Source organism: Macaca nemestrina, chromosome 16 (assembly GCF_043159975.1).
Source record: "Macaca nemestrina isolate mMacNem1 chromosome 16, mMacNem.hap1, whole genome shotgun sequence".
In the NCBI taxonomy this organism is placed as follows: Eukaryota; Metazoa; Chordata; class Mammalia; order Primates; family Cercopithecidae; genus Macaca; species Macaca nemestrina.
The window spans coordinates 97,863,180-97,887,685 of record NC_092140.1 but is presented as its reverse complement, the minus strand read 5'-3'; the positions used below and the strand labels follow the sequence as shown (position 1 = coordinate 97,887,685).

At 41.1% G+C, this 24,506-nt stretch overlaps 2 protein-coding genes across 6 annotated transcripts in view; one reads left to right on the top strand and one right to left on the bottom strand.

Moving 5' to 3' along the window:
* The window catches only part of LOC105490191 (uncharacterized), a 293,460-nt gene that overhangs the window by 107,806 nt on the left and 161,148 nt on the right, over positions 1-24,506 (top strand). The gene's annotated exons all lie outside the window — the stretch shown is intronic.
* LOC105490192 (fms related receptor tyrosine kinase 1) overlaps positions 1-24,506 on the bottom strand; it is a 196,491-nt gene that overhangs the window by 101,145 nt on the left and 70,840 nt on the right. For both annotated transcript variants that reach the window (XM_011755594.3, XM_071081506.1), the window contains exon 11: positions 5,397-5,511. In XM_011755594.3, the coding sequence (XP_011753896.2) occupies positions 5,397-5,511 (115 nt within the window). The remainder of the gene's footprint in view (positions 1-5,396; positions 5,512-24,506) is intronic.

The following is a 24,506-nucleotide window of genomic DNA, read 5'->3' as shown; positions in this document are numbered from 1 at the left end:
TTCTATGATCAGTTTTACTAAAATTTATCTCATTTCTAGAGTACTTCTCTTTCAGAGGATATATTTTTAAATTATAAATTCAAACATTTTCTCGTTACAAATAAAATTGTTTGACAATTAAAGTTTAAACTTTATAGGGTCAGAGAAAGGAGCTCAAGTGTGAATTGTAGCTCAGTGTAGTCTGGCTGGACTAGAAGGCAGCTTCGCATGGGACAGTGAGTTTCAATGTCTGAGTCTTCTGAATAAAGGAAAAAATCTCTTCCTCAGTGCTTACATCCAAATACTATGGTGTCAAGGGAAAAAATGAAAATAGCATCACAATTGGGGCATGCAATATCAACTAAATACTTTCAAAGAGAAAGTAACCAAGAATTTGAGTTGCATGTTTGAAATTATGATCATTTATTCTATAAGGTATGCCAAAATAAATTCTTAAGGATATTTACTTGTATTAGTTCTATAATTAGTTTTCATTTTCCGCAATTGAAAATAATTGAAGGAGGACTGAGGAAGAGAAAAAAGCAGAAGTGCTGAAATGAAATTAGGCTATCAGGCTGGATATGGCAGCTCAGGCCTGTAATCCCAGCACTTTGGAAGGCTGAGGCTGGCGGATCACCTGAGGTCGGGAGTTCAAGATCAGCCTGGCCAACATGGCAAAACCCTGTCTCTACTATAAATACAAAGATTAGCTGGGCCTGGTGTAGTCCCAGGCGCTTGTAGTCCCAGCTACTTGGGAGGCTGAGGCAGGAGAATCGCTTGAACATGGGAAGTGGGGGTTGCAATGAGCCGAGATCGTGCTAAAATAAATAAATAAATAAATAAATAAAATTAGAATATCAAAGTTTATATTAGTCTTAACGGACTCATGCTTTCTACTTCTCATTTTTACTACATTTGCTTTTCGGGGTGCCTCCAGTTGCCTGGCCTGGCCCTCAAGGATTTACATGTTAGAGAGAGATCCTTCAAGCCCATTCTCTGGGCTCTTTGCTATGGCCCAGGAATGCTCATAAAACTATCAGCAAGTACTGTAAGTTTGGAGTTTTTCATGCTCCTTCCTTCCTTCCCTTTCATTAAGCATTAGTAATTTGTTACTACAATGTTGTTTGAACCTCACGGAATAGAATGGATGGGGTGATGTGTCATTCAACCTAATTCCAGCACTCGTTTTTTAAAAATCTATATATGGAACACTGATTTTAATCTCGGGATGTTTCTAATATAGCTTCCTTTCAAGTGTTTCACGGAGAAATAAAAGTAGATGTATAAAGGTCATGGAAGAATCTAAAATTAACACAGGGTGGCACATTTGAGCCAACTGATGGGAAAATAGAACGTGAGATTTAGAAAACACTGGGGTGTGTGTGGGAACTGAAACACAAGCTGTAATTCTGTGGTTGGGACTCTTGCTCCTGTCATGGATTTGTCTTATACAGGACACACTTCTCAAGGTACAGTCAGAAGGATTTCAATGGAAACATTGCTAACACATTAAAATGGTAATGATTCTCCAACCTTACAGAATTAATGCTGTGATAGCGTATTTCCTGTGTGTTTTTTCTAACACGGGGTTCCTTCTACTTCCTACTCCATATCTACAAACCTAACAGTTTGGCAACCCCATTTAGACAATACGAAAGTGCACATTTGCTATTAGCAACTCCAGTTGATGACTCACTTTTCACAAATCTGGGCCAAAACTCGCCAATAAGGAAACTAAATTTTATTGTCCTCTATACCCTTCCTTGAGTTAAACAAAAAAATGCAACAAAACAAAGAAAAAAAATCCAACAGGTGCTCCAGCGTGAGTGTGAGCGCTGCCCCACTGACCTGTGGAGTAGCATTGCTGGGCAGGCTACCATGTGACGGTGGATAAAGGGATCACCGCAGTCTAAGCTGGGACTTTAATTTACTTTCTAAAAATGTATACAAAACAAAAACAGTTTTAATTGTAAGGGAAAAAGCACTGCATATAACTCAGAAACAGCAAAACTTCCATTTTGTCACCATCATATGACAGATACATTTTTTTTCAAACCCACAAAAAGATACATTAGTAGATGCTAAAAGTAAAGTTACTAAATTCTCCTAAATTCAAGATATGAACTCAATAATTTATTTAAAGGCAGTTGTAATTGACTTTAGCAATTACAACTGCTAATGGGATATGTACCATATATATTTATTATATTTATATATATATTATATATAATATATATTTTATATATATATTTATATACATATATTTTTTATATATATATAGAGAGAGAGACTTTGTTTAGTATGAGTATTAAAAGTTTTTTCAGTGCAAACAATTGTTTAACAAAGTCTTCATTGTATATGATCACAATCAGTTGGGGGAATTGCATAAGGGTACATATGACATTCACTTGAATAAAGTAGTACTTGTATAGGACTTTCTCATGTTATGTTATGTTATGCTATGTTATGTTATTTATTTACTTTTTGAGACACAGTCTCACTCTGTCACGCAGGCTGGAGTGCAGTGGCACAATCTCGGCTCACTGTAACCTCCACTTCCCGGGTTCAAGCGATTCTTGTGCCTTAGCCTTCCGAGTAGCTGGGATTACAGGCGCCCACCACTATGCCCTGCTAATTTTTGTATTTCTAGTAGAGACGAGGTTTTGCCATATTGGCCAGGCTGGTCTTTAACTTCTGACCTCAGGTGATCCGCCCGCCTCGGCCTACCAAATTGTTGGGATTACAGGCATGAGCCACCACACCTGGACTTCATTATGTTATTTCATTTCACCCTCGTAACAGGAAACTAGCTAGGGCAAGTATCATTAGTTCTGTTTTTTTGGAGGAAAGAACTCAGGCTGAGAGAGGTGAGCTGGTTTGCATGTGGTTATACAGAGAGGAAGTGTCATAGTTTGACTCCAGGGCTCCTGATGGCAGGTTGGGTAGCACAAGTGCAGAGGTCTATATTTAAAATCTTCTGCATAACTATAAAATTACAAGACAATAAATTTGTTTTAAACCTTCATGGAGAAAATCAGGGAAGTTCTTTTATCATGGGCATGTTTTGATACTCCACTTCCACTGATTTTGATAGGTTTTACATTATATATGGAGTCAAGTTGCTACTTCATGGTTTGGGTTAGCCAGAAACTTCACCTAGCTTTCTCATTTTTCATTTTATTTCCTATTGTATATTTTTGTGGATAGGATATCAAAATAGCACTAGACGTTACCACTGAAATTAAGCTTATAAATTCTTGTGTTAATATCCAGCAGTTAACAGTATATCCTCCTGATACGCTCAGGAAAAAACAAAATGAATTGACATAACCAATGAATGGCATCTTGACATTTTTCTAGTACTTTGTGACAACTAATTTGCTGTCCACTGCTAATAAACTGAGGTAGTTTCCTTATTAAAAATATCTGAAGGCCGGATGTGGTGGCTCATGCCTGTAATCCCAGAACTTTGGGAGGCCAAGGCAGGCAGATCACAAGGTCAGGAGTTCTAGATTAGCCTGGCCAACATGGTGAAACCCTGTCTCCACTAGAAATACAAAACTTAGATGGCGTGTGCCTGTAATCCCAGCTACTTGGGAGGCTGAGGCACAAGAATCGCTTGAACCCTGAGAGGCAGAGGTTGCCGTGAACTGAGATTGGGCCACTGCACTCCAGCCTGGGCAACAGAGTGAGACTCTATCTCAAAAAAAAAAAAAAAAAAAGAACAAATTAAACTTTCAAGTTTATATAACTTCTTCTTTCATTAAACTGCTCTCTTATCAATAGCCACACATCACGGAATGTTTTAAAGTACTGCTTATTTCTGTTAGAGAAAAAGAGTTGTAAACCACCTACAGCTACTGCTGTAGTTATAAAAACTTCCTAAATGTTTAATAAGAGACTATTGGTGTTATTGTATAAGCTACTGCCACTCTGACTAATTTCTACATTGGCTTACTTGACTATAAGAGCATTAGGTTTTGGAAAGGAAAGACTTTGGTTTGAGTCTCTCATTTACACTTTTAAGCTGGCTTTGGGTTAATCATCTTATCATCTCTGTTTTATCTTTAAAATGGAGATAACCACGCTCATCTGCCAAAGAATGATGTTGACATTAGCATATGTCAAAAAGTTTCACTTAATGAAAATTATAGATGTTATTTGTTGTTATTGTTAAATCATACATGAGGAACGATGCCATCTACTTTGTCATTTTCAAGTGCAAAGGGTACGGCTGAATAGATAACATAAGCATATCCATACTCAAGCAGGCAGTGGAAACTGTATTAACAGTCTCTACTCCAAATCAAGATATATATGTGTAAACAGACATGTCAGCAAGGGGATACTTGATATGTTTTTTCTTTTTTTAAAGAATCACAGCTGGGCACGGAGACTCACACCTGTAATCCCAGCACTTTGGGAGGTCGAGGCAGGAGGATCACCTGAGGTCAGGAGTTCAAGACCAACCTGGCCAACATGGTGAAACCCTGTCTCTACTAAAAATACAAAAATTAGCCAGGCGTGATGGCAGGTGCCTATAATCCTAGCTACTTGGGAGGCTGAAGCAGGAGAATCACTTGAACCCAGGAGGCAGAGGTTGCAGTGAGCCGAGATCATACCATTGGACTCCAGCCTGGGTGACAGAGTGAGACTCCATCTCAAAAAAAAAAAAAAAAAGAAAAAAAGAATCACTATCCCTGTGCCAGACAATAGCAGATTTTTAAGTGTATTCTTTTCTAATTCAACAGGAAAAAGCCACTAGGTCTGAGAACCACTGAGACTTTCCTAGCTCACAGGCTTGTTAGCTATTGCCAAGGTTCAGTGGGGGTGAGGGGAGTATAAAATGAACAGTGCGCTGATGAGGTCAAGGAATCTTGATAGGTTGTGTGTTTGCGCATCCCCCCCCACTTAAGCTTTGATCTTGCAAAGACAGAGGGAAATACATATTTCACAAAATAGAAACATTCAGTTTTAGCTCTAAGTCTTGTACTAGCTTTTGCTTACTGGGATCCCACTTTATGTACATCAGTGATTCCAATCCTCATCACATGCTGTAATCATCTGGGAAACTTTTACAAGCCCTAGGCTGCACTCCGGAGATTTGGATGTAGTAATAATTGGTAGAGTATTCTAATAGGCAGCCAGGATTGCGAACCACCAGTGTGGGCCAGTTTGACGTTCAAGCGGACAGTGCCATCTCTACCATTAGGAATGAGTACTCATTATGTTGGAACCGGCAGCTTGAGTAGTCTCTGTATGTATCTCCATAAAGACATAGTTCAGACATTGTCTTTCTTCTGTCTGAATTTTTGTTTGAACATTTGAATTACTCCTGGTTCCAATAAACCTAGAATTGGGAGCTGACAGTGTATTTGTAGAATAAACATCCCAGTGCTCATTTTTACAAACAATACCTTATTCTTTCCTTCTATTATTGCCATGCGCTGAGTGATGCTCTCAATTCTGTTTCCTATGTTGCTGTCAGGATCCAGGATAAAGGACTCTTCATTATTGGAACAAAAGTCATACCTATTTAAAAAAAAAAGTTATCACAATGTGGCTTTACAGCATGGTTCAGTCAATGCGGACAGGTGAAATGAAAACTTGGTGTAAGTCCTCAGATAACAGAGTCACAAATTTTATGTGTGAGTCTTCTTTTCCTTAGGTTTTTTCCTATATTTATCCTCAAAACTTAAAAAATAGCAAATATATTTGGCTCATACTTGAAAAAAACCCCACACTAGTGTGTCACCATATATCCTTGTTCTAAATGTTAATATTAAGTAAAAATGCATAAATTTTAAAATTTAATAGCTAGATTTTAGTCTTTAGTGGAAGTAACATTCAAACACGGGAAAAATGAAGTTATGTTAATGAATAAAAACGTCAAGGAAATCATACCATTTTATATCTATAAAAAGCTGACTTTTAATCAGAATATGCAGTTGGATGGCTAATTTTTTCCAGGGCTAATTAAGTGCATATGGAAATAAACATCATGAAACAGTTATTGAATTCAGTCTATCTCTGCTCGAGTTTTGGGGAACTGTTCAAGCTCTCAGGCCTCAAGTGTTTAATTATAAAATAAAGGCGTTGATGTTATTTATCTCTGAGGTCCATGAATTCTCTCTCTCTGTTTTAAACATTTCACCATTTTGCATTCTGATTTTCTGGACTAGAATTTTTTTGAGCAGAAAACTTGCTGGTCTCTAATTTGTACATGTCTTGGGCAGATTCTGCAGATTTTTTAAACCAAGAGGAATTTTATTATTATTATTATTATTAGAGAGAGGGTCTCACTCTGTCACCTAGTCGAGTGTGTAGTGGTACAATCATAGGTCACTGCAGCTTCGAACCTCTGGGTTCAAGCAATCCTGCCGCGTCAGCCTGTACCTGGGATTATAGGCTAAATGAAATTTTCAAGCTTCATTTCCAGAAAAAAATGAGTGGTTTGTCTTAAGTAGCCAAGAACAGGAATGACTTATGTGAGAGGAAAATGGGAGGCGCAAGTCAGTGAGAAAAAGGGAATGTAATCAGAAAAACGTTCTGCTACTACTCCTCTCTGGTCCTTGGGCTGAGAAGGAACTCCAGAGTGTTAAACTACCGCATCCGCGGGGGTACTTGCCCTGTAACGTCCTCCTGCAGAGTACTCACCACCTTTTAAGTGCTGACTTAATGGTTCTGAGTCCCCGCTGGGCCGACAGCTACAGGACAGGGGACAAATCAACGTATTCACTCTGTCCCCATAGCAGGGCAGGGCCCGAGCATGCCGTCAGCACCCCATAAACATTTGCACACATGCAGACAGGCACAGGTACCGGCATGTTGTTTTTGCTAAGAGTTTCTACTTGTTTTAATTGTTTGTCATTATCAAACATACCGAGAAATAGAGAGAAGAGGGTGATATATCCCCATATGCCTGTCACCCAGATTTCATAGTTGTCAAAATTTTGTCACATTGGCTTCATCTATCCCTTCTTTTTTTTCTTCTGTGTTTTTTTATTTATTTTTCAACTTTCTAGCCTGGCCAAATGAAGGATTTATGTATTTAAAACAAATCTCAGACATCTTGTCATTTTAGCCCTATGTACTTCAGTGAGTCTCTCTAAAAAATGAGCAGATTTTCCCAATATAACCACAACGCTACTTTTACACCTAAGAGCATTAGCAATAATTCCATGGTGGTGTTTGCACCTAAACCATGTATCAGATTTCCCCAAATGTTTTTAAAGATGTCTTTACAGTTAGATTACAAGATTTAAAATTTGAAAAGAATGAATAAAAGGTGACCATTCCTCAAGGAATTTCTGCAGTTTTTACCCAGTATCATCCTTATAATAATCATCAGGTAAAATAAATGAACATTTTAATGCTTATTGATAAGTAAACTGAGCCAAAGAGAAATTATACACTTTCTCCTTTATTAGAAACATTTTAATGACAAAGTTTAAAAGTCATTATATTAGAGTCACTTTGCCCTATTTTTTCTTTATCCATATTCTCCATTTTCTAGACTATAACATCCCCACCTTAATTTCGTGTTAGACTTGCTGTCTTTCAAACACTCATAGTACAGTACTTATATACATGAGTATATATAATGTGCACATATACATGTGTATATACCTAGATTAGACATGCGCATATGTACTTGGGATTGTGACATCAAACAGCTAAAGTTCTCTTGCATCTGGAAGATAAGTTTTCAGATTTTATTCCTTTTCCCCCAAAGCAAGGAAAAAGATCAGGGAGGCCTTAGTCAAAGATCTTAATTTCATACTCCTGGGCTTTAGGAAATGCAAAGAAATATGTTAGAGTAAAGCAAGCCTGGATGTTTCTCAAGGGAAACACAGTCTGCTATCTGAGTTCACTTGGGGCTGTTGACCTCTGACACCCCACACCTCCCCCATCCCACACCCATGACTCTGAGGGCAGTTACTAAGGGCACAAGCCTTAGTATGGAAACTATAGGCCAGACTTATTGCTAGCTCTTCTACATAAAAAGGACAGATTCTGTGGCTATTTTCTAATTTAGGGGCTGTTATTTTTCCCTCTTTGTAATTGGGGCTATAAAAATAGAATGTCATTTAGAAGCCTTACTATGTAACAGCACTTGAAAAGAGATTTAGGGGAGGGGAATGTGCCTAAGCCTTAAGAATACATCAAGCTCTTAAGGAAGTAGATTGTGCCATGTTTGAAGATGCAAAGATAATCACTGTGCTGGGAACTGTCTTGAGGGGGGAGGAAGCCGAACAACAAGAGGAAAGCAGCGTTCACTCCTGATTTCGCACAGGAAGTCCACAGCACCTCCTGCCAAAGCGAGATAAGAAAGCTCCCATGCACTATTCTGGACAAGGCCACTGTTATCAGCCTCAGCTCGGCGCTGTCCTCTCTTTGCTCCAAGCCTTGGTCCCTTTCCTAATGAGCTATAGGACTCCTACCTCCATTTGCATACAGCATGCCAAGTACAATGGCAGGGAGGTATTTATAACCCCTGAAAGAAAAACAAAAAAAATTATGGGCTAAGAGTGTACTCCATGTCATCTCTGCTGATTGCTCTGGACCTGAAACAACTTAGTTTCGGACTAGAGATTGATACAAATAAATTAAAAGAAAGCAGCCAATTCTGTTTCCAACACAAGGAGGTAGGGCCTCATGTGTGGTGTGTCAGCCTCCTACATTCCAAGTGGGAGCCGTCTGTGGAACTCCCCATCTGGTCTAAGTTACTAGTCTTCTTCTCTTGACACATTATGGGAAACCGCCACCCTCTATATATGCAGATGACACTACTGACCTACATGCTTTGGGCTGATTTTCTTGTAACGGTGATGAATTTGCCTTATTCCCACCACACTCAAAAATATTTGGCTTCTCTGTGACCAAAGACAGATGAAGGCAGTCTGGGGCCACAGAAAAAGGCAAAACCAACACAGAGGTCAAACCTACAATCTTTCTTTCTTCCTTTTTTTTTCCTTTCTGTCACCCAGGCTGGAGCGTGGTGGAACAATCTTGGTTCATTGCAGCCTTGACCTCCTGGTCTCAACTGGTCCTCCAACCTCAGCCTTCCGAGTAGCTGGAACTACATGTGTGTGCCATCATGCCAGGATAATTTTTGTGTTTTTAGTGGAGATGGAGTTTCACCATGCTGCCCAGGCTGATCTTGAACTCCTGGGCTCAAGCAATCTGCCTGCCTCAGCCTCCCGAGGTACTGGGATTACAGGTGTGAGCCAATGTGCCTGGTCAAACCTACAGTCTTGACAGTATGAGTGCTGGCAGAATTTGTACTCAGTTCTGGCTCATTTCAGAACCTGTGCACTTGACCCCAACACCATATGTAACATGATATCCATGTGCTACCATCATATGACAAGAAATTATTATGCTTCAGTACTTCTTGGATATAGTAAGAAAAGACATCTCAAATATTCACTATACAAACACCATTACTACGTTGAGGAGTCCATGTCTTTTTTTTTTTAGCTCCTTTTGCATAACATGGTCAGTCTCCTTCCAAAATTTGCTAAACATCTCTCATCTTACACAATCAAAATATGTTGAATGACCAGTGCATGCACAGTCTGCAATTACAGTTTATATTACAGTTTCTATGAGAGCTCACTTTGTCACCCTGCAGTTCCTAAATTCAAGACAGGTTCCATTCACCTTTTCAAATCCAACACTCACGAAACGTAATGCACAATGCACACCCAAAGGTACCCCTTTGTTCACCTGTGCTTTTTCTTAATTGCTGGTTTTTAACAATTCTTATTTTTAGATTTTCTTCATTCCTCCTGCCTTCCTCTCCCCTCCCCCTACTTAAAGCTCAGAGCCAGTACTTTCTTTCCTTAGGGGGATAGACTGTCACATCTGGTGGAATCAGAAGGGAAAGCCCAGCTGTGTGAGCGTTAGCTGTGATAGTGAGTACTTGGGTTTTCTTTGAAGTGGTTCTCTTGTGAGAAAATGATCAATTCTCTTGGAGTATTGGGTGGGATGGTTCAACACTTCATTTAGCCTTTCTAGAAACTGTCCATCTGTTTAGTGCCTGTTATGGTACCCAAGACTCCTGTAGCAATCCAGTATAAAATTCTCATTTAATAAATGATTTCCTGCCAGTTTAATAACCACATTGATTCTAGAAGGTCTGCTCTACAGCCTTAGTCTTAAGACACACAGATTTGTTTTTAAAAAGGATCCTCTTTCTTTTTTTTTTTTTTTTTTTTGAGACGGAGTCTCGCTCTGTCGCCGGGGCTGGAGCGCAGTGGCCGGATCTCAGCTCACTGCAAGCTCCGCCTCCCGGGTTTACGCCATTCTCCTGCCTCAGCCTCCTGTGTAGCTGGGACTACAGGCGCCTGCCACCTCGCCTGGCTAGTTTTTTGTATTTTTTTTAGTAGAGACGGGGTTTCACCGTGTTCGCCAGGATGGTCTCGATCTCCTGACCTCGTGATCCGCCCGTCTCGGCCTCCCAAAGTGCTGGGATTACAGGCTTAAGCCACCGCGCCCGGCCGGATCCTCTTTCAATAAATGATATTAAGCTGGCATTTCAAATCTCTGTTGTGCTCATATCTGATTCTTGGCTGCTTGAAGGGAAACAAGTTTTGTGAGCTGCTACTATGTGCTACTAAAGCCTGGGCTAGAAGCAATACACATTTTGCCTCAATTAGTTCTCACGGTCACCCTATGAAGCAGGTATTATGATCCTTATTTCGTAAATCCTTTTATCCATAAGGAAACTGAGACTCTGAAAAATCAAATGCTTTGCTCAAGTTCACAGGGAAAGGAGCAGAATTAGGATCAGAACCTAGACTCTCCTCTTTTCACCATCCCAGAGCTCTGTCCATCATGTAGGGTGACTTCTGATCCCAAGAAACCTCCCCAAACCTTTCCCACCATGGGGAAAGTCTGGCTCAGAGTCACCTGTTACAGAGGAAAACTTGGGGGGGCCTCTAAATTCAAACCAGCACAAAGTCAGACACTAGCAAAATTAAATGTTTGTTTTTAAGAGGGAGAAAGAAGATGTACCTGTCTATTGGTGGACAAGGACAGGGGAAAGGGGCAGAAGACTACTTTATAGTTACATTTTTGGCATAAATTCTAGTTTGTTTTGGTCATAAACATACTTTGATGGTGAAATTATAGGAACTCTTTGCCTTCTACTGGCTGATACATTTTATCATTAAAAAAAAATCTGGCCAGGCGTGGTGACTCACACCTGTAAAGCACTTTGGGAGGCTGAGGTGGGTGGATCACCTGAGATTGGGAGTTCGGGACCAACCTGACCAACATGGAGAAACCCTGTCTCTACTAAAAATACAAAAATTAGCCAGGCATAGTGGCCTGTAATCCAGCTACTGGGGAGGCAGAGGCAGGAGAATAGCTTGAACCTGGGAGGCGGAGTTTGTGGTGAGCCGAGATCGCACCATTGCATTCTAGCTTGGTCAACAAGAGAGAAACTCCGTCTCAAAAAAAATAAAAAATAAAAAATCTTACAACAAAATAAAACCATCCAATATTTATCACAATTTTTTTCTCTCCTTGGTAACTTATTTTTGTCTGCATGATCAAGGAGCATGTTCTGGGATGAAGCTGGCCTGTTTTATTATAAACTCCAATACTAGAATGAGTGCCCCGGGGACAGGGGTGTGGGTGAGTGGTGATTTGAGTACCCAACACCCAGTGGTTGCTTATTTGAGACAGAACCATTGTCTGGGAATGAATGTTTATATAAATGTATAATGAAAGCACATTTAATTTGGCAACAAAAAGGGTCTAGAAAGTTCTACGAAGTCTCAAGACAGTAATCTCCCTCTCCTTTTTTTTTTTTTTTTTTTGGATGATGAAATCTGAGGACTTGTGTGAACTCTGCTTATCTGTTTAATGAGATTTTACTGCACGTGCTAACTGTGATTAGAATCTGTTTGTAAAGAATATTGAATCATTTCAAGCTAGGAAACAAAAGGATAGAGGAGTAATGAAAAGCAAATTGAAGCTGTAAAATGTCTTTTAAAAAAATAGGAAGGAAAAAAAAAAGCTCATCTGGAACCCTGCCAGAGGGCACGACCAGGGCTGGCCTCCATTATGGCGGCCATCCTGTAGCAGGGCCTGATGTAAACATTCTTCTGCTACTGTGGGTGTGTGTCAAAACATTAGTGATTGTGTGTCTGAGCCATCAGATTAACAGAATCTGCAAACACTATCTTTTCCCCTCCTCTCTCTCTCTCTCTCTCCCCCTCTCTCCCTCTCTCTCTTTCTTTCTTTTTTGAGACAATGTCTCAGTGTGTCCCCCAGGCTGGAGTGCAGTGGTACCATCCTGGCTCACTACAACCTCCGCCTCCCAGGTTCAAGAGATTCTTCTGCCTCAGCCTCCAGAGTAGCTGGGATTACAGGCGTGTGCCACCACGTCTGGCTAATTTTGGTATTTTTAGTAGAGATAGGGTTTTGCCGTCTTGAGGCTGGTCTCGAACTCCTGACCTCAAGTGATCCACCCACCTCGGCCTCCCAAAGTGCTGGGATTACAGGCGAGAGCCACCGCAGCCAGCCACGTTCTCTTACAACAGATGAAACAATATAGGAGAGCGGATGCTGGCAGAAAAAGGCGTAGCATTGGAAGGAGTGTTTAGACAGAATGGTTCCTGCTCCTCTTGCTCCAGGAAAAGGGCCTGGGCCTTCAGGGTGGTCACAGGGTCAGGCTGAGGGGATCCTGGAGGAGTGACTTTCTTGTGCAGTGAGAGACCTTGTGACGCCTTGGAGCCCATACTGAAAATTACTTCTTGCCTCAATGGAGAAGGGGGAGTGGAGAAGAGTTTCGGGGGTTGTGGACTTCGGATCGGCTCCCTGGACAATGGTGGAGGGGATCCAGCGTCCTGGGCCACCTCTGTTTAGATAAGAGCTTTTCCGTGAGCGTCTTGGCTCACGCTGCTTCCTGCTCTCGAGGGCCCTGTGGTCCATTCACACTCAGAACATGGCCCTTCTTCCCAGCCTCTGCTTTTCCTTCCTCCTTGCTCCTTCTGCTGGCTTCTAGAGTGAGTGCCAGCAATCTCCCCGCCCCCTCCCAAGCCAGACACTCTCTCCCTCCCAGCTCCCCGCTCTCCTTCACACAGTCCAGGGCCAGGGGATCCTCACGGGCCTGCACCTGGGTAACTGAGAGGCTAAAAGAGTGGGTGCTTACTTGGCTACACCCAGATAGGGGCCTCACAGAGGACACCTGTTTTGTTCATTCACTTTTCTTCTTACTGAAAGAATAGTCGGTGAGGAAGTGTGATTTGAGAAATAAGAAATCTTTAAGAAAAAATTAGGAGCGCCTACAAAAAATATCCTTTAACACATTCAAGAAGGAGGCTTAAAATAGTAGCTGCAGTTACTCAGTGGAGAATATTTTAAGCTATTATTATATTTTGTTCTCACGAAAAGGAAGAGAACAACTTACTTCTTATTTAGTGGTCAATACTGAAACATCCAGAAAGCTTTTGGGAGTGGAGGTAGGGAATCACAGGTTAGCATAAGGAACATAGATTTTAGAGCTAGTCAGACCTGAGTTGAAATCATGGTTTTATAACATTCCAGTTATGTAACTCTGGATGTCAAAAACCTGACTACAAGAATCGTAGTCACAGAAGATTGCTCGGAGAACTTAGCAGTCTTGTTGATTTCTTGTATCATTCTAAAATTTTGTCCTTAGATCACACCAGCCCACAAAATCACTTTTAATAAATTGTGCTTTGGCGCTATGGCATTGGCCAACATTGAGGGATGTTAGTTACCAGACCTGACACTCACTGTGGAAGAAGTGTGGTTAGGGAGTTTGCCTACTATTAGTGTCCCACAGCACATGAGAGAAGAAATCACTTCTCTTGGATCTCAGTTCTCTGAAAGGTATCTTATGAGCCCGTTAATCTTGCAAATGTTTGTTTCACTTCTCTTTCTTGCTCTTGACAACTGGAAAGTAAAGCCTGTGGGCCATACCTCCATACTGGTCTTACCCATTTTTTCACTTCACCAAGGCTGCTTAGTTATGTATTGTCCTTTTTGTGAACTACCTCAAATTCTTTGGGAATGGATGTGTTCTTAGCATAACCAACTCAAACAAGCAACCCCAAGCTACCATGTTTTACGAGTTTTATTATAGGCACTAAAAACACACACATAAGGGAAATAATTTAAATAAAGAATTGAAAGAAGATTGGTTTGACATCAGCAAATATTAGGGTGATACTAAATGTGTAACACGCTTAGCACAGTGCCTGGCACACAGGAAACAAATCATTAATGTTAGTTGTCAGTTTATTATCTGATTTCATCGAGAGCTACTTACATACACACCGGGACTATGTTTTATTCATCATTATAGCTTTGGTGCCTGGCCCAATCACCTGGGAAGTAGTGGGTGAGCAACACTTGTCTTTTGCTCAGTTAACTCCCTGATGAGAAGAGTGGGTCCTGCCAAAGAATGGCCAGATGAGATGTGGACCCAACCTCACATCAGATGTCAACCCTACCTCAGATCAGATGTCAACCCTGCCATCTACACTTATCTCAAGTGTGCTGAAAAAGGGGCTCTAGTGACTGTCAAATGACCTCACATGCACACCTGACCTAAGCACGATGTCACCACCATCAGCACCTCTCCATTCGCAATGATGAATATTAATGGATACATGGGATCTGCCAGGGCCCTGACTAACCTCAGCACAGCAGTGTCAGCACCTGACAAACTGATAGTCATGGACAGTTTCAACTCAGGCAAGGATGCTAACATGCAAAGCAGTGTCATCAAGTCTAATGGCAAATAGGAAACTGACTGGCAATGGCCTCCTCTTCTTGCCTATCTTCAAAGATAGGCAAAAATATTGGCTTGTCAATAATACCACCATTTTTGCCAGGCATGGTGGCTCACACCTGTAATCCCAGCACTTTGGGAGGCCAAAGCGGGTGGACCACCTGAGGTCGGGAGTTTGAGACCAGCCTGACCAACGTGGAGAAACCCTGTCTCTACTGAAAAAAAAAAAAAAAAAATTAACCGGGTGTGGTGGCACATGCCTGTAATCCCGGCTACCTGGGAGGCTGAGGCAGGAGAATTGCTTGAACCCGGGAGGCGGAGGTTGCAGTGAGCCAAGATTGCGCCATTGCACTGCAGCCTGGGCAACGAGCGAAACTCTGTCTCAAAAATAATAATAATAATAGCACCATTTTATTCAACTGAAACAGAATTTGCTCGCTCTTATTTCGTGTAAGATGTAAAATCACACCCCCTGCAAGAAGCAGATGATTTAATTCCTTCTGTTATTTAGAAACATATATGTTTATTGAAGAGACAAGTCAAATTCATGGAAAAATATCAGAATACAATTGAGCACAGGCAAGTAAAATGACAAGAGCCCATATACTACTATAGGCTGAACAAGACTTGAGTGATTGACCATTTGAATAGCTGAGGGAGAATTCACCAACGAGAGTAGCTCCTTGGATACTGTAACTCCTTTGATTTCCTAAATAATCTGAAACAGCCACCATTTCTGGTCCCATTCTGATTTCTTTGGAATAAACAGTCAGAGGACCTGTCCCAAGATGTAAATATATTTCCTGGGAGAACATTAACCTAATAGCATGGATCATCTTGTCAGAACATTAGTGTGTATATGATGCCACTTCAGAGGGAAGTGGCTTTGCAGTGGGCAGCCCTAGGGCTGCCTAAAAGTACTAGAAGTACCAGGTACTTTTCAGCAAACAAACTTAGCACTTGCAATGTGCCAGCCACTGTGCTAAGTACTTCACATCTATGATCACATTTAACTCCTCAAACAACCTTATGATGTCAGTACTGTTAACTCCATTTGTAGATGAGGAAACCCAGACTCAGAGAGGTGATTTATTTTGCCCAGAATCATACAGCCAGTGGATGCCAGTAGGTGGCAGAGCCAGGATTCAGGCAACAGAGCCCACGTCCTTAAACTCTAAACTATGTTGCATCTCTTGATGTCACCATACCGGTTTTCAGGATTGTGAGCTTTTGATGTCACCATACCGGTTTTCAGGATCATGAGCTTTTGACTAAAAATGACTCATTTTAATGTCTAAGTAGTTGTGACACAACCAATCCTGGTAGTGACAAATGATATGCTTTCAACTGCCTGGTTGATGTCATGCTGGCAGGCTGCTCACTTACAGGCTCTTTGACATGTTAACCAGGACTAGTGTCCTAATAAGATACTCAAACTCTCTACCTGATCTGGAAAATGGTAATAATTCTAGTATTTGTCTTAGAGAAGTTCTGTGATAATTCAATGAGATGATGCATATAAAACACATATCCAGCACTTAACATCCCATAGGTAAATGCTTAATAACTTAGCTATAAAGAAAATAAAAGTAGAAACCCCAGGCTATACAGCCTCTGTCAGCCACCATCTTCTATTATATCTAGATGGTCTTTAAATACCAATTTTTGTTTTCCTCACGCTACTTGTTCAAGGACTTTTTTCACACTCACAAGGGCTGATTTGTCAATAAGGTAGCAATCAGTGATCATCTTAAGTAATTTTCAATGCTGATGACAAGGCAAATGGAACATTAAAGACCTTAGAAATTGAATAATATGCACCCATGTAATGTTTTTTAAAAGGGTGAGTGAAAACCCAAGCCTTTGATTTTCAGGCATGGAGGGTAGAGTTTCTGAGATACAGTGCGCATACCGCAGGTTGATGGAGTGCCACAGGTAGAAGACCACCAATAATGAGTCTGTGGAAGCCCATCAGCCTGGAAGGAGGGACAAAGTAGGTTTCTGGCCAATAGATAGCAGAACATCCAGGCACTAGCCAGGTAGTGACTGCCTGGCTCAACCATTCAGCCTCCATTGAAAAAGTTTCACATCAGGTCCAAAATTACTTTTCCAATTTTGGTTTTTATTTTTTCTCAACCCAAATCTGATGAACCAATCACATTAATCTCTGGCAAGTTCTTTTCAACTTTCCAACCTGTTTCTATGCCTGTGTCACTGCATCACAACTTTGTCCCTCTCCCCTTCCATTTAACTTTCCAAGACCTACCCATCCTCTTTAGGGCCCAGATCCCACCTCCTCCTTGGTGCTGCCTCTAAACTGCAGCACTCACCATCTACCACTCATGGTTGACTCGTTTGGCCAGATTATAAGCACCTCCCATGGAGACTCCATACAGTGTTATGGTGGAAATAATAGTAAACAGGAATCAGAGAAATGCATCTAGTCCCAAGCTTGCCATTAACTAGCTGTGAAATGAGATAACTATTTATCTTTGAGCCACAATTTCTCACCTATAAAACAATCTCTTTTTAAAAATTAAATCTTTAACATTCCTTAATTTCTTTTTTTTCTTTTGAGATGGGGGTCTTGCTATGTTGCCCAGGACTCTTGGGTTCAAGCAGTCCTCCCGCATAGCTGGGATTATAAGAGCACGCCACTGTGCCTGGCTCAAATTCTTCAATTCTGAGTGAATTAATCATTTGCAGTGACTAGGTCAAGGCATGCCGAGGCTGAAATTAGCAGCCTCCATGTCCCCATTTCATTCCCTCATCAACTGTAAACCCTCATGTTTTCTCCTTCATTTTCTTTTGACCCCTCCTTTTCATTGCCTTTAATTGCTCTCCTGCCTAAATAGCCATGAGCTTTGTGAGGCCCACTGAGGGCTGAGCGCTTGCTGAATCCTAATCCAGAACATTAATTCCGAACAATAAATGAGAGAATGGGGCTTCCCTGCCCTGCAAGAGATCAAATACCACTGGATGGTGCGAAAGTCACAGAAAAGGACAATACAAACAGGGGAAAGTGCCACAATAAGCAGGCACATTAACTGTGAGTTAGACTTGCCTCCCTCCTGAGGCTGGAGGCACTGCTCATCCCAGTGGAGTTTATCCTCCAGTTCCTACTCCCACCTGCAGATGTGGGGCCCAAACCAGCTGTAGGTCACCACTGGTGCCCGAAGATATCATGAAATTTGAGCCCAATTCACCGATTTGCTGCTTGCGTTTTTCTCCTTTCCTCTCCCATTCTCCGCTCTACTCTAACTCAACAGACGGGCCAGCTCTAACTCACTACAGACAAGAGCAAACCCCTCAGGTTAGGCAGGCGCCCTCCCAAACCTATTCCCTACCAACTTCAGCTCTTTCCTCTGGGAATCCACAGAGATCTCCTCTGAGGACTCCTATGGGACACCAGGGAAAAGTAACCTTCTGGAAGGCCAATGTATCTAGCCCCTTATCTTTTATTTATGTATTTATTTGAGACAAGGTCTCACTCTGTCTCCCAGGCTGCAGTCCAGTGATGACACTGCAGCCTCGACCTCCCAGGCTCAAGCCTTCCTCCCGTCTCAGCCTCCTGAGTAGCTGGAAACATAGATGCGTGTCACCATGCCCAGCTAATTTTTTTATTTTTATTTTTTTTGTAGAGATGGGGCCTCTGTATGTTGCCCAGACTGGTCTGCAACTCCTGGGCTCAAATGATCCTCTCACCTCAGCCTCCCAAGCGCTGGGATTATAGTCATGAGCCACTGTGCCCAGCCCTCCCTCTTTATACCATAATCTGAAAACACCTGAGAAATGACTCCCTGAGCCTCAGTTTTACTTATGGGAAAAGAGGGGAAGTAATCACCATTCCGTGGAACTGTTGTACAGATTAGAGATAATGTGTGTAAAGGGGTGAACATGGCTTTTGGCACCAAAAATGACTTATTGATTAAGTCTATCACAGCTATTATAATGAAGTAGACCATTGTATTCAAGGTGGCAAAACGTCCTAGGAGGCTTCTAGAGAAAGTATGAGGAAACAAGGGCTAGTGATTAGAAGTTCATTATAAGGCACTGTCAGGGCCAGAGTCTAAATCTATCACGCCCTTTCCATCTTCTCAATCCAACAAGTTCTGCTCTGTCACCTAAAAGGGCACTGATTTTACATTAAAGTCACCTAGATACCATATTTTAGAAAAAAATCTACCAAGTCAGTGAAGATACACTAAAATGTAGATCCCCAGGCAGACGCGCATGTTTAATAAGTGATTTGTTCTACTTATCCATCACCTAAAGATCTTGTGTCAGGACATTAGTTTCTAGATTCAATAATAAAAATGCTCATTCAATCTGTGAATTTGGCCGAAGAAAATCTGAAAGATTCTGCCAATCTTCTTAAGGAATCTTCCCAAATTGTGTGTCACTATCTTCTGGTAACCTGAGAAGCTACATTGAATCTTGCTGAAAAGATCACTATAAAAACCATCCAGCGGCTGGGCGCGGTGGCTCACGCCTGTAATCCCAGCACTTTGGGAGGCCAAGGCAGGCGGATCACGAGGTCAGGGGATGGAGACCATTCTTGCTAACACAGTGAAACCCCATCTCTACTAAAAAATACAAAAAATTAGCCGGGTGTCGTGGCACACGCCTGTAATCCCAGCTACTTGAGAGGCTGAGGCAGGAGAATCACTTGAACCCAGGAGGTGGAGGTTGCAGTGAGCCGAGATCGCACCACTGCACTCCAGCCTGGGCGACAGAGCAAGACTCCATTTCAAAAACAAAAAACCAAAAAAACCATCCCACATAGATTTCCTGTGACTCAGCCTTTTGGTTTAATTTAAAACACATAATGAAATGTTTGATAGCAATTACAGGAGACAGTTAACTCATTAGAAACAATTATTCGTCAGTTTCACCGTATTACTAAGAAGACTGGGAAAAGGAGGAAAATCTCACAAAGCATAGAAAAGTGGCAAAGGGGCCTTTGGCAAATGAACTCATGCTCTGTTCTCAGGACTTTGTTTGAAATATTAATCAGGGCTGTTGTTCGAACATTCACATTGAGCAGCATGCACTTCCTCGTCCAGTAATTATATAACAGAATGCAAGAAGTTTCTCATTAGTAAGTGAACATTCACTTTTGGCTTGTGATGAAAGCCTCCTGTATAAGATGGCCAGTTTTATTTGGCTGTTTGTTCAAGCTCAAAGTCCTGCTTAAGTGGTCTTTGGTCAAGTGGTCTTCTTTAAAGTACTCATTTTGATTCAAGGTTTTGTTTGTGGTAAATTAAAATTCTCTGTAGCGTGGCTGAATTGAGGCTGCATACCCAGGCACGCACTGTGTAGAATGTATGTTGAGACACATGGATGGATACAAATTGTATGTGTACTTAGGAAGAATGTGATCAATATTTAAACATGAGGTATGTGACCGTATTTCTACAAGAAGAGGTCTTAAATTACAGCTTCCCTCAGACATCTGACCTCCATTTTGCCCCCAGGAAATGCTGACTTTTTCAATCTTTATATTGTTAAAACTTTCATTGTGTAGATGTAAAATAAAATATGGGACATAAAACTGTTACAGCATAAAAATAATAGACATTCATGTTGGCAGTCAATTAAATTTGGGTCTTTGAGTACATTTCTAATTAACTACCATTAACAATTGTCTTGTTTCTGTCCTGTTAATTTTACATACCCCACTGATGCGCCAAACTATGTTTCCCCCAAATGATCTATCCCTAACACATCCCTAATGACTCAGGCCCTCCTTTCTTTGCCAATTTGCTGACGTAAACAATAGAGAAATGCAATTAGGCAAGCTCCTCTCAGAAGCCCTTCTCAGAGTTCCTAGATGCCTCTGCTTTTCTGATATTGTAGGCCACCCCACCCCCCCATCCCCGGACGGAAGGCAGTAAACCACCCTTACTCTTAGAGTGGTCAGCTTTCTCTTGACACCATCCACCCCATCCCCGACAGTACTCTACGGCTAGGGCACATGAAGAGTGTTTCAGACATGGGACGTCACACTGTCACTGAGAATGGCGGTAAACATTATTTTCTAGTTAACTTCTAAAGCATGTAATTAGTTTAGACTCCAGTCCTGACCTACTTTAGAGTTTTGCAAGTAGTTCCTTGAGAGTCCATGTATGTCTAATAGATTTTTCTTAGAAAACCCACCGTTTTATCTAAGAAAGTCAAAAGAATAATGTTTTCCCTCAACCTTCCATGAGTTGAGAACCCAACGTTTTTCACACCCTGAAGAGACCCACTGGCAAAAGACCAAATAAAGCAGGCAAAGCTTTAGAGCTAACTGGGCAGAGAATGAGAATGCCTTCATTTGTATGGGCCGGACCGAGGCTGGCAAGGTGGTCCAGGTTGGCACTGCAGAAAACACGGCTTGGCCCCAGTGGTGGAGGAGCTGCAGCACCATCTTTTTTTTCCTTACTGGGCCCTTATTAACATTATAAACATGGAGTCAGTTCTGTGTCACAGAGTTTGTACCTCCATTTAAGACTTTTCTGACAGTCATTCTACTTTCATAAGTTGAAATTTTCTATTAATTTGTCACCGATCCTCAGAGTTAATGGTCAAATTGCCTTACAGTTTATAAGGAACAGAAGGGAAACGTCAGTGTGCAGCCACTGGGAAATACTTTCAAGCCTTTTTGAAGGAAGAAAATACAATTTACAGTGATTTTCTAAGTTAACTCATTCATAGCTGTGTATGATAGGAAAGGGGAAGCACAGCCATTGCCATTTACAGAAGGGGAAATAGAAACACAGATCAAAGAACTGGCCAAGATCACACAGAAGTCAGGGACTGTGCCAAGAATAGGACTTGCTTCCTTGATTCCCAATTCTCTATCTTTGGGAGGATGTAGTAGATATTTTACAGGTACCTATATAGATCCTATAAGTAATCACAAACTATGTTTAATCTTGTATAATGCAAATATAAATGCTAAAGACAAGTGGTATTTATCTTCGTGTTTTACACACAGTTGGTGCCTAATAAATATTTGTGTGATGAGCAGATGGTTGACAGTATATTTAGATTGAATATCAGTGACATGCCAAGTTGCTTTGTAAGATGTCAGCAATATTAATGCAATGTAGATAGAAATGTTTCTCTACATATTTTGAGTAGTTATCACAGATAGCTTATAAAGAAAATGAGATTGTTCACAAAGAACCCAATGTTACCTAAGTTTTTTTTTTTTTTCCCCCATTAGAGGGGAATAACACAGTATGTGGTACAACTCTGTCTATTATAATCAATCCGTGTTACTTCTTCCTTTGAAACTACGATTTGTGATAAATGGGGAGAGAGATCTAAGATCTAAAGAATGTGTGCTCTCAAAACAAAACTGTAGTAATCAAAGGCTGCAGGCACTGAACCTCCCTAGAGGAAAGACCCAAACACATTCAACATTTTAGAAATAGATCTTAGTTTTAAAAAGAAGAAAAGACAATCCAGAAACAACCAGGTGGACTCTGGACACCCATGGAGGAGGTGATCAGAGCTCATGAGAGTACCAGGAAGGAGATCAGCAGAAGCCCCCCACCATGCCCTGTTTGTGGGGAACAGATGAGCACAAAGACCCACTCAGGCCACGCAGTCAGCTACCCGAGGGTCTCCTTGGTATTCAAGCACACATAAAGAAAAGTAGCCTTCCAACATCTTAGATTCTTCCTGAGAAAATAGTGATCTGCAGTACAAACTGATTATGCCAAGACTGTCCTTGCTCCATCCTCTCCTTGGTTCCTCAAATCCACACTTTCCATTCCCCAGAGAAAGTCCCCTTCCCTCCAGTCCTGTATTACTATTGTTCCTTTAGAAACCAACCAACCTCCTTGCCATGGACAATCTTATCTAAATAGTAACTCCTGTGAGGCTGCATCAGTACTGTGGCAGAGTTCACAGAGGACTGTAAGATCAAGCGGAGCTCAGTCCACGGGGGGTTTAGTAGTACTACTTAGTTGTTCAAAATGCAGGGGAAACGTGAAGTTCTAGAGATCGAAAGTGGACTGGTCCAGCAGGCATCAGCTCCCCTACATGCCCACTCAGCCCACCCAGCCTCAGCCAACCCACAGGGCAGAACCACTTCCTCTCATGACAGGAAAACAATGAATGGGGCAGCCCACATGAACTGGGAGAATTACTTCATTCCCTCATGACACCCTTCCATTTACTCTTCCTTTTACTTTTGCCTAACTCTTCTGTAGTTCCTTAATTTTTCTTCTTCTGAAAAGTCATATTTTCCTCAATTCCACAGCCACCCTCCACCCTAGACCTACTAAATTACTATTTTTAAAGCACAACAAAACTGTATTTTACATTCCATAATTTACATTCATTTCTCAGAAATGTTTGGTAAAACTGCTAACTGTTGTGAAACTAGCTCTATGGTAGGCAGAAATATCCTTTCAAGTTCATTAAAGGTTCTTGGGTCTTATTTAAAGAAATGTACCCCAATGGTAGCAATGAAAATCTGTGGCACTCTGTAACTTTCTAAATACATTATCTCATTCGATCCTCATAGTCATTCTATGAAGTGTGTATCATTATCTTTATTTTATATGAGCAGAGGCTGTAAACTACAGACATGTGGAAGGCACTATATGCCTAACATCCTTATGATGCTCTCTGGCTTTTTGCTGAGACTCATGGGAGCAGGTTTAGGAATATCTATTTAGAAGTCTATCAGTTGGCTGAGGATGAGAAAAATAAAATATTCCACCTCATTCAGTGTTGATGACTTATTTTGGTGTTATTAATATTCAAAAGAAATATCGTAGTTTTCTTATCATTTTTCTTTTCTTTCTTTTCCTTTTTTTTTCTGAGACGGAGTTTTGCTCTTGTTGCCCAGGCTGCAGAGAAGTGGTGCAATCTCAGCTCACTGCAACCTCCACCTCCCAGGTTCAAGCAATTGTCCTGCCTCAGCCTCCCAAGTAGCTGGAATTATAGGTGCCCGCCCCTACGCCCGGCTAATTTTTGTATTTTAAGTAGAGACGGGGTTTTACTATGTTGCCCAGGCTGGTCTCAAACTTCTGACCTCAGGTGATCCTTCCGCCTTGGCCTCCCAAGGTGTTGGGATTACAGGCATGAGCCACTGCACCTGGCCCCATTTTCCTTTTTTTAATGCAAAAAAACTGAAAAGGGGAAAGATTCTGCTTTATTTCTTCTTGGTTCATTTCCTGTTTAAAAGTAATCATCCTTTCCTTCCTCTCTTTAATTCCTCATGTTTTATAAGAACAAATTCTAGGCAAAACGAAAACCACAATATTACTCAGTTAAAACTTAGCTCGCTTTCATAAAACATTTTGCCACTTTTTTTTTTTTAAAGGGTGATATTTTTAGTTGAACTGTCAGTAGTTATAAAATAGCTTAATATATTTACAGATTTATTAGACTCTAGGAAACTAAACAATTTGAGTCAGGTCTGAACCTCTTTCTATATTAGATACATTAACTGTCTGGCCATATTAAACCAATTAATAGTTTCGAGTTCCTTAAACAACTATATTCTGCCCTCAAACTGAACAAATGCTTTAGCCGGGGGTATATGTAGATACGCCCTTTCACTAGAGCCTAAAATTTAAATGCCAGGAATTATTCTACATATTTGAGAGTAGTGTGCATATATTAGTCACTCAATCTCTTTTGATGATCATGTATAGACACCAGTATGCAAATATGTTACCATATCACTCGAACTAAGTGCAATAGAGCATTTCTTACTCATGTGTTACTAAAATTCCTGTCTACA